The 15,297-nt window shown below is 42.0% G+C and overlaps 1 protein-coding gene across 1 annotated transcript in view; it reads left to right on the forward strand.

The window, feature by feature from the left end:
- The window catches only part of trpc4apa (transient receptor potential cation channel, subfamily C, member 4 associated protein a), a 16,750-nt gene extending 1,849 nt beyond the window's left edge, over positions 1–14,901 (forward strand). Inside the window, exons 2-18 of the mRNA XM_037794427.1 lie at positions 2,986–3,114; positions 3,859–3,975; positions 4,145–4,202; positions 4,332–4,387; positions 4,550–4,678; positions 6,154–6,355; positions 6,460–6,645; positions 6,736–6,878; positions 7,839–7,970; positions 8,076–8,134; positions 8,212–8,397; positions 8,587–8,677; positions 8,776–8,916; positions 9,039–9,150; positions 9,909–10,021; positions 10,204–10,410; positions 13,687–14,901. Coding sequence (XP_037650355.1) covers positions 2,986–3,114; positions 3,859–3,975; positions 4,145–4,202; positions 4,332–4,387; positions 4,550–4,678; positions 6,154–6,355; positions 6,460–6,645; positions 6,736–6,878; positions 7,839–7,970; positions 8,076–8,134; positions 8,212–8,397; positions 8,587–8,677; positions 8,776–8,916; positions 9,039–9,150; positions 9,909–10,021; positions 10,204–10,410; positions 13,687–13,824 — 2,199 coding nt within the window. The 3' untranslated portion in view covers positions 13,825–14,901. The remainder of the gene's footprint in view (positions 1–2,985; positions 3,115–3,858; positions 3,976–4,144; positions 4,203–4,331; positions 4,388–4,549; positions 4,679–6,153; positions 6,356–6,459; positions 6,646–6,735; positions 6,879–7,838; positions 7,971–8,075; positions 8,135–8,211; positions 8,398–8,586; positions 8,678–8,775; positions 8,917–9,038; positions 9,151–9,908; positions 10,022–10,203; positions 10,411–13,686) is intronic.
- The last annotated feature ends 396 nt before the right edge of the window (positions 14,902–15,297 follow it).

A 15,297-nucleotide genomic window follows, 5' to 3' on the forward strand; every position in this document is an offset into this window, starting at 1 on the left:
CGTGACTTTAGCCCTTAAATTGCAAAGCTGATAAAACATTTTATTCCGGTGCAGTCAGACTGTCGTGCCTTTTATCTTCCTTGCTGACTTGCAGTTTTCACAAGGTGGTGTCTCGGTGTAAATGTGAGATGTTAGTTTGATTCAGACATCCTTAAATATGAAAACATCCCTGATAACCTTGAAAATGCTGAATTTGACAATCTTTCAAATCTGTCATCGTTAGTGTGCCAAACACTGCTGTTAAAGAATTCAAAAACATTCTTCAAGAAGGTTACTCCCTTTGTCCTTTTTGCAGCACAATTTATGACTTTGTAAGGGAACATTCATGACACTAAACTTCTCTGCATTCGTTCAATATGAAGCACAGATGTGCATTATATAAATAGTAAATGGACTTGCTTTTATATAGTGCTTTTCTAGTCTTCCAACCACTCCAAGCGCTTTACACTACATGTGAGCATTCACCCATTCACACACACATTCATACAATGATGGCAGAAGCTGCTAAGGTGCCAACTTTGACCATCAGGATCTAATCTAAATACTCATTCACACGCACACACACACACACACACACACACACACACACACACACACACACACACACACACACACACCGATGGCTATGCCTTCGGGAGCAATTTGGGGTTAAGTGTGTAGCTCAAGGACACATCGACATGTGACCCAGTGCAGCTGGGGATCGAATCACCGACCTTCTGATTGGTTGACGACCTGCTCTACCCTCTGACCCACAGCCGCCCCATATACTCGATTAATAGCTCCACAAATATGAAAATATGAAGAGCTATTCTGTCATCAAGTGAGAGTCTTAAAGCCCCCCTCCAGTGACATTTCTATGATATTTCATATTTTTTTAGAGTCCTGACTAAGTTGATTAACCACACTGTTTGCCCTGTTTTTTGACAAATAAGTCAATTTGGTGCTCAAAGTGGAAAAAAGAAGGTTGTTGATAAAATTGGAATATGACGTATGACTATAGTAGAACCTGCAGGTCATACGTCATCCTCCCAGATAACGCAGGTGCACCCATGCTCATTTGTGTCTGATCAGCAGTAAACTGATAAATCTGTTCATCTGTGTCAGTTTGTCTTTCTAGTTGGTTAGATAGTTAGGTGTAGTTACCAAGCCCAACTTGTTGTATTAGCTAACTGAGGGTTTTCATTTTATTTTTATTTTCCTCCACCTTACTTTAGTGTGTTTATTTTTACCATGGCATTTGTGTGTCCGGTAAACGGATGCAATCAACGCAGTGAATTATACAAAATCCCATGGGCAGAATTAACAAAACACACTATCTCTCTCACTCGCTCTCTTCTTTACCGTACGAAAATGGAAAGTAGCCGATAACGGAGGTTTGCGGGCCTATAACGGGTCCGACGACAGGGAGCGCACAACTTTCAACCCAACAGAAAACCAGAGAAAAGGCCGGTTAGAGAAGTAAACGAATCGCAGTGGAGCCCGGTGCGGTGTCGGTGCTGGAACTGAGGCGAGAGCGGCTGGTACTGGTGGACGGTGCACCTCCAAAACGTCCCGAAACTGCATTTCAAACGGCGGACCATAGCAACATGTCTATCCGTCCTCTGGTGCACTGTGGCCGGCGAGCAGAGGTGCAGCTCCTCGTGGAGAAGCAGCCAGACGGCTGCCTCGCCAGGAGGAGACGGTACAGAAGAGAGCGATTGAGAGAGAGTAGGCGTGTTGCGCTAATTCTTGTCTCATTTGTGGGCTGATAAACACTAAATTAATCTAAACTGGTTTCATCTAAACAGGGTTGAAAACGATGCAATCTGGTTGCCATGGTAACAAATTACTTATGACTATTAACCACACTCACATTATCTGTTTGAGAAAGAACGTTAACCAAAAAACAGGAAGTAAAACTGACTGGAGGGGGGCTTTAAACTCAAATGTGTTTATGTTCTTACTTTTAACTTTAGTTTCTGTTCTCCTTGTTGCAGCTGTAAGTAATGCTAGATGACATAAGGTTTGGCTTAACTATAATCTCTTTTAAAAGAAGACTCCCAACCTTCCTATTCTCTGTGAACTTTTGTTTTTGTTAAACGTTGTACACAGGTTTTCAAGGAGGGAAGATTATCTGAGACTGGGTTTTCATATGCAGTTTGATTGACAACATATGCATACATTTTATAGACTGCGTATCGTTGTTTTACTCCAAAGCACACTGTGCTTTTCTCTGTATGAAACATGATATCAAAGGGATAGTTTGGGGGTTTTGAAGTGGGGTATGAGGTACTTATCCATAGTCAGTGTATTACCTACAGTAGATGATGGTCGGCACGCCCACAGTTTGGAGAAACAGACAGGAGTAAAGCAATGTACTGCTGTGGACGGCAGCAAAACATATTTTAGCCACCTAAAATAAAGAAAAAAACAATCTATCTGTTTAAGTGTACATTATATTTAGAATATTTCCTGATGGGGAACTGAAAGTGAAACGTATCTATACTGTTTTTGTCAATGGAGTCTGGTGGCTTTGAAGAGAGCATAAATAAGTTTCACTTTCAGTTCAGTTCCCCTCCAGAAAGGGCTGCCTGATGGCAAGATAAAGCAGTGAAAATATTCTAAATACAGTGTACGCTTAAATGGATATCGTTTTCTTCCTTATCTCAGGTGGGCATTTCTTTTAGGTGGATATATGTTTTGCTGCTGGCCTTGTCTACAGCACTATATTGCTTTGCTCCCGTGCCAATACTCATGTCTGTTTCTCCAAACTGGAGGCGTGCCAACCATCACCTCATACCTCATACAACCCCACTGCAAAACACCCACACTATCCCTTTAAGGCCAAAATAAAATGTACATTTTTCTCAATATTACAGCCTGACATCCACTAGTACAAGCAAAAACAGACCCTTTTAAAACCTCTCTGAATCTTAATGCAAATAACCATACTTTTTTACTGTGTATGTTGCACTATCTAAGGTTGCTTCTGTTTATGTCTCTCAGCTCCCAGGAGGCCTGCTCCAGGAGAGAGATAAACGGGCCAAGTGGCATGGCATCCCTACTCTGCTGCAGAGGCTCTACGAGAGCAGCCATCCCAACAGTGACCTCTCCCATGCCCACAGCTTTCTTAAGGTAGCCATACAGCACTAGTCCATCCTATTGTGATGCCGTGGAATTACTGGTTTTAGCCACTTGTTGCTGAATGTTTTAGGCCAAGACACACCAAGCCAACATCAAAGAACTAGTGGCAATGATGGCCGACTGTTGTGTCGCCTCACGTCACCTTTGTCTTAGCGATTAGTTGCATTTGAACACACCGCAAAGACTACAGCCGACGGCCAGTTAGCACAAACGTTCTGCGCCTGTGTGAGAGGAAATAACTCTCCACATCAGCAGGCGGCAGTAATCTGTATTTATCATTCAAAAAGGGAAACTGGAAGGCGGAGGACTGCGGATATACAAGCCGTTGTTATGATACTTGCATGAAACAAAGCAGCATTTGCCGACCATTTTCACACCACTCTCACTCACCACTTAGCTTCATTCTAGATGGCCAAGTCATTGTGAAAATATCCGTGTATTGAAATGATCAGATGAGATGAAGGTGAAAAATTAGAAGAGCCTTCGGTGTGCCCTCTTGACTCGTTTGCTTGCTTTCCTCATGTCCGTTTCTCTTCTGTTGCACTGATTAGTTTAAGCTGAACAGCCAATCGGAGTGATCTCTCTCACCGTCAGGCTCCGCTGCCGATTCAATATGCTGAATCGGCCAAAAAAAATAATACACGGGTAGACTAGAGCTGACGGTGCGGTGTGTCAGGGCCTTAACTTTGGAGTCTGGGTGATTGTAAATTACATGTGGACAATGGTTTTTGTCAGGTATTATCATCCCAGCTCTCCATGGAGGCTATGTCTTTTGTCACGGAGGACAGGAAGACCGCTCAGGAATCTACCTTCCCCAACACGTACACCTTTGACCTCTTCGGTGGAGTCGATGTAAGTTTGACATTCCTAGTGCTTGATGCTCTGTAATTATTGGACATTGAAGCCCGTTACCTCTGGAAAATCAGTTGTCATGTGTAGAACAACTCCTACAGAGACACTGTAGATGTAAAAACAGTATTTACTCACAGCACTGACTACTATTTTTCCTGTTTTCCTGAAGCTGCTTGTGGAGATCTTGATGAGACCCACATTAACTATGCAGAAGAAAAAACCCAATAGTAAGTAGTGACATCACCCATGTGAATATGTTTGCTTTTATTGGGAAATTGACACGTTTTTACATGATGATGATGATGATTGATTTCAATTTCACGATTTGCTCTTGCTCTGTGTTTCTGTCACAACAGTGAATGATGACTTGGTCAAGGACTGCCTTAGTGTTCTCTACAACTGTTGTATATGTGTAAGTATCCTATTGCATTTTGTAAATACCAGAGAAATGTCAGAGGTGCATCATACCGTACTTCAGTTTAGCGCATGTGTATAACTAGAAGCAGTTTCCTTGCAGTATGTGCTGTTGGGCATGGTTTAATAAAAGTGCAAATTGTTTTCTTTCACTTCATAGACGGAGGGGGTCACCAAGAGCCTGGCAGCGAGGGATGACTTTGTTCTGTTTCTCTTCACCCTGATGACAAACAAGAAGACCTTCCTGCAGACTGCTACCCTAATTGAAGATATTCTTGGAGTCAAAAAGGTCAGAGCTATACTTGTATTACACCCGTATTAAATCCTCAGTATGAGCATGTAAACATTGTTTATGGCCCCTCCAGACTTGTGATTCATGCTGTGATATCTTCGGCAAGCCAGCAATTATGTGCCCCATTATCTTCAAAATCCTTAATTTTTCTGTGAATATATCATATCATCCTTTTTTAATCTTTGCTCAGCCAATAAATGTGTATTGTTATCTGCTGGCTCTGTTGTCCATGTACAGACACCTCTAATGCCAGAATGACTATGCCTGGCAGAGCTGCTAACACCCAAATGTCACATCCATGCATTTATTTTAGAACCATTCTGTGTTACGGTTGAATTTCTCTTGATACCCTTCAATATTTTAAAACTCACATCACTATCTTTGCTTAGCTCTGTATAGTGAAAGATTTGTAATTTACCAGATTACTTGACAAATATTGTGTACTATGTAATCCGTCTTTTTGCTTTGTTTTTACATTTCCTTGAACCCAGACGTGTTATGTGTGTTACTAAATCCTTCATGTGGAGGGTTTATAGACACTCTAATTGTAGCTTGTGCATCTCCTAAAAAAATACAATGACTTAATCATCTATATGTCGGAGCTTTGTGTAAAATGGAAAAATGGGGTTGCTTTGGGTTTTCTCCTTAATATTTCTGGTCCTAGTTGTGTTAATTGGTGGTGAAGACAACTAGGAGCAGTTTGACAAAAGTGTATCCTTTTCTTTTTAGATAGATTCATATTTTGTGATTTAGGAAAGGTAATTCCAGTTGAACCCCTCTCCCTGCTTTGTATCACAAAGTGAGAGAATGTCACATGCGTGTCCTCTGTTTTTAAGTACCTTGTCCCAGCATTACAGCATAACATTCCCTCTGTGCCATAGTAGTCCTAAAGAAGAAGATGTGTGCGTAGTCATACCTTGCATGGATTATGTACCAGGCCTAAGGGAGAAATCTTGAGAAAATGTTCTGCCTGGTCAACCTGTCCTGGCATTTGTCATTATTTCAGATCAAAACATCACAGGAAATTCAGCCTGACAAAATAAATTATGAACCACTGCTACGATAATGGAGTGAGAAACGTATACAGGGCACAATATACCCGTTTATGCTGTTTGCTTTTAGTTTTCAAATGAAAAGTCAAAGCCCCTTTTGATTCCACAATACTGCCGTGACAACTCGGTCCTCCCATTACGCTCCGTACCTCTTATACAAACAGCGAGGCGGAATAACGGCGACACTCCTGCCTTGAATAGGCAGTGTAAAAGGGGCTAAAATTATATTTTGTTTGTTTTATGGGTAACCTCTTTTTAGCTTTCATCCATAAACTGATTTATTGCAATACGAAGAAAATAAAGGCTATAGTTTTAGCAGGTAGCAGATTCATTCAGGGTCAATCTCACAACTTGTTAAATGTGTAAATGTTAAATGTCTGCTTTCAGTTTAGTAAAACTTCATATGTTTGACTTTCCCAGGAGATGATCCAGTTAGAGGGCATCCCCAACCTGTCGGGCCTGGTCCAAAGCTTTGACCAACAACAGTTAGCCAACTTCTGCCGCATCCTGTCCGTCACCATCTCAGAACCTGATGTAGGAAATGATGACAAGCACACGCTGTTGGCCAAAAATGCACAGCAGAAACGCAACTCTAGCCCGTCACGGGCAGAGGTCAACCAGGGTAGGTTGTCTTTAGATTACTGACTCCATACTGTAATGTATTTTGTGATATTGGAAAAGAATGGATCAGTAAATTGTGAACTATCAATACTATTTCTCCGATAGTAACCCTGCTGAACATCCCTGGCTTCATTGAGCGGCTGTGTAAGCTGGCCACTAGAAAGGTGTCTGAGGCTACAGGAGCTAACTTCCTGCAGGAGCTGGAGGACTGGTATACATGGCTGGACAACGCTCTGGTCCTGGATGCCCTCATGCAGATGGCGACTGAGGAGGCTGAACAAAGCAGTACAGGTGAGACAAGAGTCAGTTGCTGCCGGTTCTTCACATCGCTTAAATCCTACGGACGTTGATTGATATATATTTTTTTTTCCTCACCTCCAGAGTCATCAGATGAGAGTTCCCTGGCCACTAGCCCTCTGAGACATCGACTGCCCCAGTCCATGAAGATTGTCCATGAGATCATGTATAAAGTGGAAGTGCTCTATGTGCTATGTGTCCTTCTTATGGGCCGACAGAGGAACCAGGTACGTAACAGCACACATCTCGTCCCTCCTTGAAATTTAAAGGGATAGTTTGGGTGGTTTTAAAGTGGGGTTGTATGAGGTACTTATACATCAGTGTATTACCTACAGTAGATGATGGTCTACACACCCACAGCTTGGAGAAGCAGAGAGGAGTTACTGCATGACACCAAACCAATTCACCGCTGTGGATGGGGCTGTCAGCAGAACGTATTTTAGCCACCTAAAAATATCAATATCAGTTTAAGTGTTCATTATATTTTGAATATTTTCACCGCTTTACTTTGCCCTCAGACAGCACTTTTCCGACAGGGAACTGAAGCCACCAAACTCCATTGAAATAACCTGCAATTTTAGCTTGCAGAACACAGGGGTTGCTGGTTTACTTCTGCCTCAATCGGTTAGTTTGTTTGTGTTATTGTGTGACTTTGGTGAGTCTGAACTAACCAAAGTCACACAATAACACAAACAAACTAACCGTTCGAGGCAGCGGTAGACCAGCAACCCCCGTGTTCTGCGAGGCAAAATTACTGTATTTTTTAATGGATTCTGGTGGCTTTGGCGAGAGCATAGACAATGGCTTCAGTTCAAAGTCGGAAACATAGACTGTGTAGCTGTCTCATGGCAAGGTAAACCAGCAAAAATATTCTAAATATAGCGTATACTTAAACTGATATTGATTTTTTTAAGGTGAGTCTTTCTTTTAGGTGGCTAAAATACGTTTTGCTGCCGGTCCCGTCCACAGCAGTACATTGCTTTGCTCCTGTGCAGTAACTCCTGTCTGCTTCTCCAAACTGGAGACGTGCCAACCGTCATCTACTGTAACTAATACACTGACTATGGATAAGTATCTCATACAACCCCACTTCTAAACACCCAAACTATCCCTTTTTAAGCTCGACTGATGAGTCTAAGCAGAGTTAAACTGTTTTTCACTGAGCCCTGTCTTGTGTCTCTGCACAGGTCCACAAGATGCTGGCTGAGTTCCGTCTCATCCCGGGGCTCAATAACCTGTTTGACAAGCTGATCTGGAGGAAATACACTGCCTCAAATCATGTGGTCCACGGCCAGAATGAGAACTGCGACTGTAGTCCAGTATGTACTTTAAAACACTCTCTTTGGAAACTGGCTCTGGGCATTTAATGAAACTCTTTCAAGTTTAACATTCACATAATAACACTCTTTATTCTTCTTGTGCAGGAAATATCCTTCAAAATCCAGTTCTTGCGGCTACTTCAGAGCTTCAGTGATCACCACGAGTAAGTGAAGCTTAATTGAATGTTCTTGGATCTCCTTTCAAGTTATGTTTGTTTAAAATGTTTAACCTGTCTTTCAGGAACAAATACCTCCTGCTGAACAGCCAGGAGCTGAATGAACTGAGTGCCATATCCATGAAGGCTAACATCCCAGAGGTGGAAGCACTGGTCAACACAGACAGAAGCCTAGTGTGTGACGGGAAGAAGGGTCTCCTCACACGCCTCCTCACTGTCATGAAGAGGGAGCCTCCAGACTCATCATTCAGGTCAGCATCGCGTAGGCCAAATGTTAAGATGCAGGAGATAAAGATGTTGATATTTCTAGTGTCAGTCCTTCTTGAAAGAGTCACCATATTTGAGCACCAGACTCTCTGCTATTTTTAAAAGGATTTCTCAAGATTTGTGTCTAGTTCTGCTTTTTATAGCGTTGCTGACGTTTTCTGTCGTGTTTGTAGATTCTGGCAGGCAAGGGCAGTGGAAAGTTTTCTCAGAGGAGCCACCTCCTATGCAGACCAAATGTTCCTCCTGAAGAGGGGACTACTAGAGGTAAAACTACAACCACACATCATATATGAAGACGGTCCACCTTGCACAAATCTGTCCTTGATTTTGACTGCTCACTCTCTGCTTCCGTCTCTCGACAGCACATCCTGTTTTGCATCATAGACAGCGGCTGTACATCTCGAGATGTCTTACAGAGCTACTTTGATCTGCTCGGAGAGCTCATGAAGTTCAACATTGATGCCTTCAAAAGATTCAACAAATATGTCAACACTCCAGAGAAGGTATAATTGCACACCTTAAATGCGTTACAAAACTGTATATGCTGTCCTAACAATATGCTGTCCTAACTGTGTGGTGGATGAACAAGTGTGTCTAATAGTATTGTTTGATATTTCTTGTGTAGTTTCAGACCTTCCTGACGCAGATCAACAGTTCTCTGGTGGACTCTAACATGCTCGTGCGCTGCATCGTCCTCTCTTTGGACCGCTTTGAGAGCCAGACCGAAGATGTCAAAGGTAAACGGGGATGGGATTTTTACACATGTAGACATACGGCCGGGACACAGGGCTCACAGCAAAGATAGACAGTGAAAATGGTCATTTGACCGAATGTTGATATCATTCCAGCAACATTACTATGGTTTCAATGTCTATCTGTAGAATGTGTCACATGAAAAAAGTTAATATTTATTTTTAACTCAACACTTCCTCTTTCTGTTCCCTCTAGCATTTTTTCTTTGGACAGAATTCCTTCATTTATTAACACAAGGCTTTATTCTGAAATATTTGCAGGACAGTGTTGTAGAAAATGCAGTGACTTACACGGCTCCATATAGGAATAGTACCAGCTTTTAATTGTGGATTATTATTATTTACAAATAAGCACACGCTGCTTAACCTTTTTCTGTCTAAAATCTTTTCTCTAGCTTTTGACTAGATTTAGATGTTTTTTCTTATTCCTGTTTTATTAAGCCCTTTGGGACTTACATTTGATAAAAGCATACATGAGGATAGATACATTTTGTCAAATAGTTGCTGGTGTTTGTTTCGACATCAAGGAGTGTCGGAGTATAATGACAAACATTTATCCAGTCCCAGATAAGTCTGAAAATATCGTACCATTTGCAGTCGTGTTTTCAGATCATTTTCTATTTGATGACCATGCTAAAAAAAATAGAAAAATACTTCTTTCTCCTGTTCACCAATAGATGGAAGTGCTATTCCTATACGATATGTTTGTAAGCACTGATTTCAGTGTTGTGTATTGTTCACAGTGGTGGAGGTGCTTTCTGAATGCTGCCTGCTGTCCTACATGGCCAGAGTCGAGAACAGGCTGTCCTTCCTCTTCCGACTGATCAACATCATCAACGTACAGACACTCACACAGGTCTGGTTTCATTTTCACTTTGTCATATGTATTCAGAGAAACTCACAGTTCAAGATGGACTATTTAATGTAAACTACTGGTATTTGAATTGATTTGTATTTATGTATTGTGATCCAAAATAGTTCATCTCTCATTCTTCCTTCCTTCCTTTTTGCATCCATCCCATATATTTTTTCCTGCAGGAGAATGTGAGCTGTTTAAACACCAGTTTGGTGATCTTGATGCTGGCCAGAAGAAAGGCTAAACTGCCCTTCTACCTCAACGCCCTGCGGGAGAAGGAGTATGCTGAGAAGTACCCGGGCTGCCTGCTCAACAACTTCCACAACCTACTGCGCTTCTGGCAGCGCCACTACCTCAACAAGGACAAAGACAGCACCTGTCTGGAGAACGTGAGTAGCGCTCGCTCTTTCCTGAACCTAACTGAAGCATCAGTAAATATCTTCATTTCACCAGAGTCCACACAATCAGCAAGTCAGCAGAGTCCCCTCTCAGCATCTACTGTTTACCTTCAGTCACTTTCCTATCTCACATACTAAACATCCTGGAAGTCACATGTATGCATGCTGGGAAGACTTAAAGTGCTTTGAGTGCTGCTTCACAGTGACATATGCTTTATGGGGCTGGAACACAAGCTTGTACAACTGGTTTAGACCTGCGTATTGGTTTAAGTGGAAAACAAATTCAAGAGACAGACGATTTAAAAAAATGCAGCTGAGTTGTGTTCTGTATAAATGAATCTTATTCTTGCATGTTTGGAAAGGTGCAGACTGTTGTAGGTGAAACACCCTTTCCACTGAAGGGAATTGTCCAAGAACCCTGGAAACTACCTTGTTTTCCACTAAAGGAAACTGGTTGTGACTTTGGTTCCTTGTAGGGCTGCGCCCTCTTAGTCAATTAGTCGACTAATCGAGGACAGCCCTAATTCCTTGGCAATCATTTATTTCTCAAAGAAACATTTCTTTCCCTGCTAAACATTGCTGATTTGTCAACACAACCATCACAAGTATCTTCTCTAAAAGGTTCATTCTTAAAGCGGTAGCAAGTGTTAAAGGACAGGGGAGATACAAAAAATAATGAAAAATCATAATTTTCATATTTCTCCCAATGTTCCATATCATCTTGCATCTTGAGGTAAAGCAGACAGGAAGTAGCACTTTGTATTGCGGTTTTTGGTTAGGATTTTTCACTTCACTTTTGGTTTTGTATTTTGTTTTGTATTGTTTTGTATTTTGTAGTGATGTATGTGCGTCGACAAAGTGGCTGCACACAGAAAACCTGAAATAGCCCTTGAAGGACAACACAATACAACACATGTAAATGTGTTCATTAATACAAGTACTGAGTGATATGGCGAATTTATGTTTAATTAATCTGATACAGAATAATTTGCTCCAGCCCCCTTGAACAAAACAAGTTCTGAAAATTACAAATGGTATCTTCACAAGAGTTATCTCAGTCAACTTGAAGGTGCTGAATTCAAAATTCTGAGCCTCCACACGGCTCTCAACATGGTGAAAGCGGCTCGCAGCTAACGATGCTAACAGCGCTAACAGAGCTAACGGTGTTTACCTGGGGGGGAACCGGAGGATGAGTGCTACTCTTCCGCGACAACGCCGTTGATCGGGACAGTCAACATTCACATACACTGATGGCAGAGGCTGCCATACAAGGTGCCAAACTACTCATCAGGATGTAAATTAATGGTCATTCACACTCTCACACACACTCACACACTGATGGCACAGCAATTTGGGGTTCAGTATTTTGCCCAAGGACATTTTGACTGGAGGAGCCGGGGATTGAATCACCGATCTTCCGATTAGTTCCGACCTGCTCTACCTCCTGAGCCACAGCCGCCCCTGTCAGCTGTTATCAGCTATAACTGCCATATGAGCAGAGCGGCGGCCGTGAGCTAGCCAGTGGGGCAGGCTTGCATGCACTAAAAGGCACGTGTGGCAGGATCAGCTACGTAAACAAAGCACAGAGAGGGAGAGCAACTTCATTCTCTGCTCAGGTAGACATTAATTCACTATATCTTTACATTGCAAATAGTTGTTTGCTGCTATATTAATGCTTTGAATTTCGTATATAGAACCTTTAAACATACATTTTGTTTGTGCTGTATAACTATCGGTCCTGTTAAGTTGAATGAAACTGACGGATGAGTTTAGTGTAGCTTAGTCTCACTAGTTGTGTGTAGGAGCAGCTTCACTAAAGATGAGGTAGTCAGCATTTCCCGATAGTGAGGTTGTCACACTTAGCCTTTCATTAAAGCTGCATTAATCAGTATTTTTATATTAACAATGACTATCTGTAACGTGGAAGGGTTCACTTGTGGTGACAATCAGTTCTCACCAACTCTGCAGTTCCCCTCAGTTCTACGGTGCATTTGATCATTTTTCCACTCATTGTTTTGGCTTTAAGGCTCGCAACTTTATTTATTTCACTCTCGCTGCTCTCATCAGCGTTGTTTCCAGCTGAAGCACACAGACGTTTTCAGTATGAAAGCTTTGTATGCTACTGGCCCGGCACCAGACGGCAACAGACAGACAGAGTTGGTGACTAGCTGGTGAATATAGTGGAGCATTTAGCCACTGAAGAGCCAGATATTTTTGTCAAGACTTGGGTCGGACCAAAACATTCACCAGGTGGATGGAAACACAGCTCCAAATTAATGCTGATGTTGCTCCAGAACTGCTGGATGGGCAACTGTTTGCTGTAACAACTATATTATATGGTGATGTCAATGTTGTGTATTTGCTTGTTCTGCTGCCCCCAAGTGGCCGAATATACAAATCATGGCTGCTTCAACATTAACAGTGTTTCCTGATATTTATTACTGTATATACACAACCCAAAAGCTGTAGATGTTGACCACTTTCTTATAACCTAATATACCGTATTATTTAATGGAGAAATTATCAGTTATCAAGTATACAGTACATGGTGACTTCACAACTAATAAAGAGGCGAAGTCCCTCCCCCTCCGGTGGACCCCACCGGACTGTATTTCGGAAAAAATATGAACAGTAGTCAATGGCAAGAGACACATTTTTTTGATCCTGTTTGAATTGCACCATGAATCACACATATGATGTTTGTCAATTTAAAATATAATTTTGCAAGTCAAGAAAGTCTCAGTTTGTCGTAGTATCATTTAGTTTTGTGTCGAACCACTCAGTGAACTCGTCTCGCACAATATACGTCACATACTTAGCTAATTTGGCTATGTTCCACGCACAAATGAAACATTATCTTATCTGATGTGTTTTATCCAGCGACTCCTGGTCTTTTTATGAGCCAGAAAGCAAAATTATGAGCAAGACCCGTTGTTTGTTTGAGTTCATCCTAGTACGAAACACACAGGCATTTTAGCTTCAGCGAGAGTGACATCATTTATGTGACTTTTGGGTGTGTAGTCTTTCTACTTAAATATTATATATATAAATATATATAAAAATATTTGTCTCTCTCCGTTGACTACCGTTCATATTTTTTCCGAAATGGGTCCACCTGAAGGGGCGTGACTCAGCCTCTCTATTGCAGCTACTAATCGTTACCACACACTGTGGTTAGCTAGCTAATTAAGAGACAGTCAATAACAAGCACTAAGTCCAAATTATTCTTTTTGTTCTAAATCCTCTCTGTGGTTTTCCTCCTTTCAGAGCTCCTGTATCCCCTTCAGCTACTGGAAGGAGACGGTGTCAGTGCTGCTGGGCTCAGACAGGACTTCTCTGTGTGCCATAGCGAGCTACATTGATGAGCCCTTCATGGATCTGGACAGAGACCTGCTGGAAGATTGACCTCCAGTGCGTGCACTCAGTGCGCTGGGGGGCTGGGTGGGGGGATGGGACAGGGCAGACGGTCACAGGGAGCATTGGACACCTAAAGCTGGTGATGACTCCACTGAGCTGAGCCATCCAGGCGCTTTGTGACTGCGTTCTGGATGTAAAGACTCAACTGTTTTTCTGTCTGTACCTTCGCATCGAGGCCGTCGTCACAGAGGTGACGGGACGTAATTTGCCCGGCTGTCATCTTCTCACCAAGTTACCGACTTCTTCTTCTTCTTCTTCAAAGGAAGAGGAGGAACATGTATGCCCGCCCCAGATCGTCGTTTAACACACAATTAAGGGACCTTATGAAATGACACCTGCATTGGTTGTTTGCTTTAGGTGAAATTCAAATAGAGCCTTTTATATAACCTATACAAAATTCTATGAAAAAAAAATATGTATGATTCAACAAAGTATATGTTAGAAAAAAAAGATTCTTTTCACGTGGACTTGGTTTGGAAATGGCCACAGCTTAAACCGCCACCCAGATGTGCAGGTCAGTGGTGCGTCACAGGGCTGCCGGGAGTCCCACTACCTACACACAGTTTCTGTTGACTCCACTCCACTGCCTGATCTGTGGGGGGGGAAACTTGTGATGTAGGAGTTTTTGCAGGGGTCTTCTCAATGAACAGCATTTTCATTTAACCCGTCTATGGGTCTATTTTATTAGGTGGCTATTGTTGATTGGTGCTTTCCGGCTCTACTCGGCACATTTAGGTAGCTTGTGGGCCGGCTGACGTGTTTTCACAAACCACAAACGGGGCTCCTCTCACATGAAACCATCCACTCTGTTCAGAAGCTTCACCCAGGGACTCGTTTTCTTTACTTTTGTTGATTTACTTTTGTCTTGTTGAAAAAAACAAAAATGGCTTTTAGCTCTGGATAAACTGTAGAATAAAACATTGCACAGATTACATTGTTTTTATTGTTTATTATATTTTACCACATTTTTGTTCATTAAAAAAACATTTTCATTTTGAAATTTGTATCCATGTTGTGAGAGATGCTTTGGGAAGAGAATAAACTATGCAGGCGCTAGTGTTAAAAGAAACCACTTTCATTGTTCCGGTCCGCACATCGTTTATGTGAATTACTTCTGCCCGACACCATCAGCATTGGATCGAAGGTCGACCACTTTCTCTGGTGTTTCAAAATGTTTTGACTACAAGCTGAGAATGACAATCTTTCTATGCGCTGGCTCTTTGTGCATGGCACCACTTGATCTTTTAGTTTGGATAAAGATGAAGCAGTGGGCACGGCCATGTTGACGATGTGTGTCACGGCCTGAATGTGCAGCTGTTTTATGGAAACAGAAGAGCTGTTTTGGTGTCTCAAATTTAAAACGGACCCAACCCGAGATAAGTACAAAAATGGATGAGCTACCTCATATTTTATCCCGACACCGTACAGATCAAACCACTTCTAATGACAAAGTGTACAGTT

The sequence above is a fragment of the Sebastes umbrosus genome, chromosome 1 (genome assembly GCF_015220745.1).
Source record: "Sebastes umbrosus isolate fSebUmb1 chromosome 1, fSebUmb1.pri, whole genome shotgun sequence".
NCBI classification, from domain to species: Eukaryota; Metazoa; Chordata; class Actinopteri; order Perciformes; family Sebastidae; genus Sebastes; species Sebastes umbrosus.